This window comes from Chaetura pelagica, unplaced genomic scaffold (assembly GCF_000747805.2).
Source record: "Chaetura pelagica isolate M959 unplaced genomic scaffold, ChaPel_1.0 scaffold630, whole genome shotgun sequence".
NCBI classification, from domain to species: Eukaryota; Metazoa; Chordata; class Aves; order Apodiformes; family Apodidae; genus Chaetura; species Chaetura pelagica.
Genome location: NW_009951855.1, coordinates 57,988 through 60,390, shown reverse-complemented (window position 1 = coordinate 60,390; position 2,403 = coordinate 57,988). Strand labels below are relative to the sequence as shown.

At 54.6% G+C, this 2,403-nt stretch overlaps 1 protein-coding gene across 1 annotated transcript in view; it reads left to right on the top strand.

Annotated features, from left to right (window-relative positions):
* Nucleotides 1-1,855: 1,855 nt before the first annotated feature.
* The window catches only part of TEX264 (testis expressed 264), a 37,546-nt gene continuing 36,998 nt past the window's right edge, over nucleotides 1,856-2,403 (top strand). Inside the window, exon 1 of the mRNA XM_009993245.1 lies at nucleotides 1,856-2,134. Within this exon, the coding sequence (XP_009991547.1) occupies nucleotides 1,856-2,134 (279 nt within the window). The remainder of the gene's footprint in view (nucleotides 2,135-2,403) is intronic.

Below are 2,403 nucleotides of genomic sequence, written 5' to 3'. Positions count from 1 at the left end.
CCCCCCCCCCTGCCCGTGAGGAGGGCAGGCGGGAAAGCGCCCGTGGCCGCGAGGAGAGCCATGGGAACCGGCGGGAATAGCTAAAAATACCCTTTTCTCGGGAGCCGGCCGTCTGAGGTCCCTCGGGCTGGGGGGGGCACCGGCAGCTCGAGGAGAACCACCAAAACCGTGATTCAAAGTAATAAATCTGTGTGGGTTGTAGGGCGGAGGGGAGGTGCGCTGGGAACCGGGGTGGATGTGGAGCTCGGGTCGGGCTGTGGGCTCGGGGCCGGCCCGGAGCGGCACCGGCCGCCGCTCAGGTGTCCCGGGGAGGTGGGGGTGGCCCTGGTGGGACAGCCCAGCAGAGATGGGATGTTGTTCTTCTTAGCCCTTGCCTTTCAGTTCCCTTGTTTCTTGGTGCCTGTGCATTCGGCTGCTGAGTTGTAGGAGGAAATCTTGGCCTTCATGGTCCTGCAGGAGAAAGAGCTCCTGGGGATGCCCATTCTCTGGGGAGCAGGTCCAAGGCATCCAAGTGCCTTTTGGGTTCCCTGCCGTGACACTGTGTTGCTTTTGGCCTCGTGAGTCTGAAAGGAAGCAACGATACTTATTTTTTCCTGCTGCAGCGCGGCGGATCCCGCACCCCTGTGGGTCAGATGTCGTGAACCCTTTCTGGGCTGAGCTGGTTTATCAGGTGAGTAGGGCCGTGGCGTGGGACGGTGCCTGGTGCTGCCGTGGTGCTGCGAGTGGTGCTGGCTCTGCAGGGCTTCCTTTTGCTGCACCCCGGCTTGCCAGGGTCGAGCAGAGCCTGCCTGTCCTGCCAGGATGTGGCTTTTCTCTTGCTGTAAAGCTCAGCACGCAACAGCCTCCATGAACGGCTGCTTTGTTTTTGTTTGTTGTGGTTTTTTTTCTGACAAAGCATGTTTATAACACGGAGGTAAAGGTGAATTGTTTACTTCAACCTTTGCTTTCAAACCTGACTCCTGCAAAAGTCCCCGGGGAGTGTCACAACCATTCCCTGTGACCAGATCTGTGTTTCAAGGGAGACTAAAACACAAACAAGTCTCCTGCTCTGGGCTGGGTTGTGGCTCCCCAGAGTGGTTGCATTTGGTGGGGGAAAATGGGCAGGAGGCGTTCACCAGGCTGTGTCCTGCAGTCAGCAGCCAGAGAAAGAGCAGAAAACAAAACAGGAAGCCTTGGTTTGGGTTATAAAAACTCTTCTAGGTTATAAAAAGCCATCTAAAAGAAACAGCGGTAATTCATTGCATGTGGGGGTGTTGGGGGTGCTTTTTCTAGCCAAGTCTCCAGCTTTCTCAACCTCACTGCTCCAATCCAGATGCAGGGCTCAGCTCTTAGCCAGCATTGTCCTCATTGAGGTTATTAAAGGCTTCAGCTTCCAGGCTTTTTTGACAGAGTGGCTGCCCTGGTCACAGTGTTGGATCTGGTATCTGTAAATGGTATATTATGTGATAATGGTTCCCTGATCCGTAGCCCGGTGCTGTGGTTGATGCAGGTCTTGGGGTGGTTTTCAATCGCTTCTGGATGCAAGGCTGGATGTGAGTAGTGTGGCTGGTCCTGGGGAGACATCCTGGGGACAGTGCTTCTCTGTCCCTCCTCCATAACCACCTAATTCCCAAGAGGTGCTGGTGCAGTCTAATTTGTACCTGGTGACCAATTGGAACAGGCTGATGCAATGTGGGACTAATACAGGAGGTTTCTGGGGGGTTTCCACTGTCTTTAAGTCTCACGCATAAGAGGAATTGGAAGTGGGTGTGTTTTGCTGCAAATAGGTAGCTTTGGAGCATTTGCTTGTCCAAGTGCTATCTTAATTCTCCTCCTGTTTTCTTCTCTCGTCTTGCTGCTAAGTGCATCAGGCACCATGGAGCACCAGGTGTCCATCATGTCTGACTGGGTCCTCCTCGGGCTGATCGCAGGGCTGGTGGTGCTGCTGCTGTTGACTGTCTTCGGTTTCGTTGTCTACTCGGGGCTCTTCACAGAGGTGGTGGTGAGTGCTGGCTCCCCACCTGTTGGCAACATCACGCTGGCCTACAAGTTCAGGGTGGGCCCATATGGTGAATCTGGGCAGCTCTTCACAGATGGCTGCAGCATCTCTTCCAAACTCTACTCCATCGGCGTCTACTACGACAACCCTCACACGGTAAGGTGTGCCCGGTGGGGCTGGTGTGCCCGGTGGGGCTGGTGAGCTCTCTTGGTCAGTGCTCAGGTTCCTGGTTCGCAATGCTCCCTAGCTGTGTTTCGTGCACTTGCAGTTCATCATCTGTAGATGAGCACTGGGGTGGATTCTCAGGGTCTCCCAGATCTGCAGAGGATGCTTTGTGGGGAAGGGACCTGAAAGCAGATGGTTTATTGGATAACCTTAACTGAAAGGCATTGGGTGAGCAAAGCTTGCTATCTTCTGATAGCTCC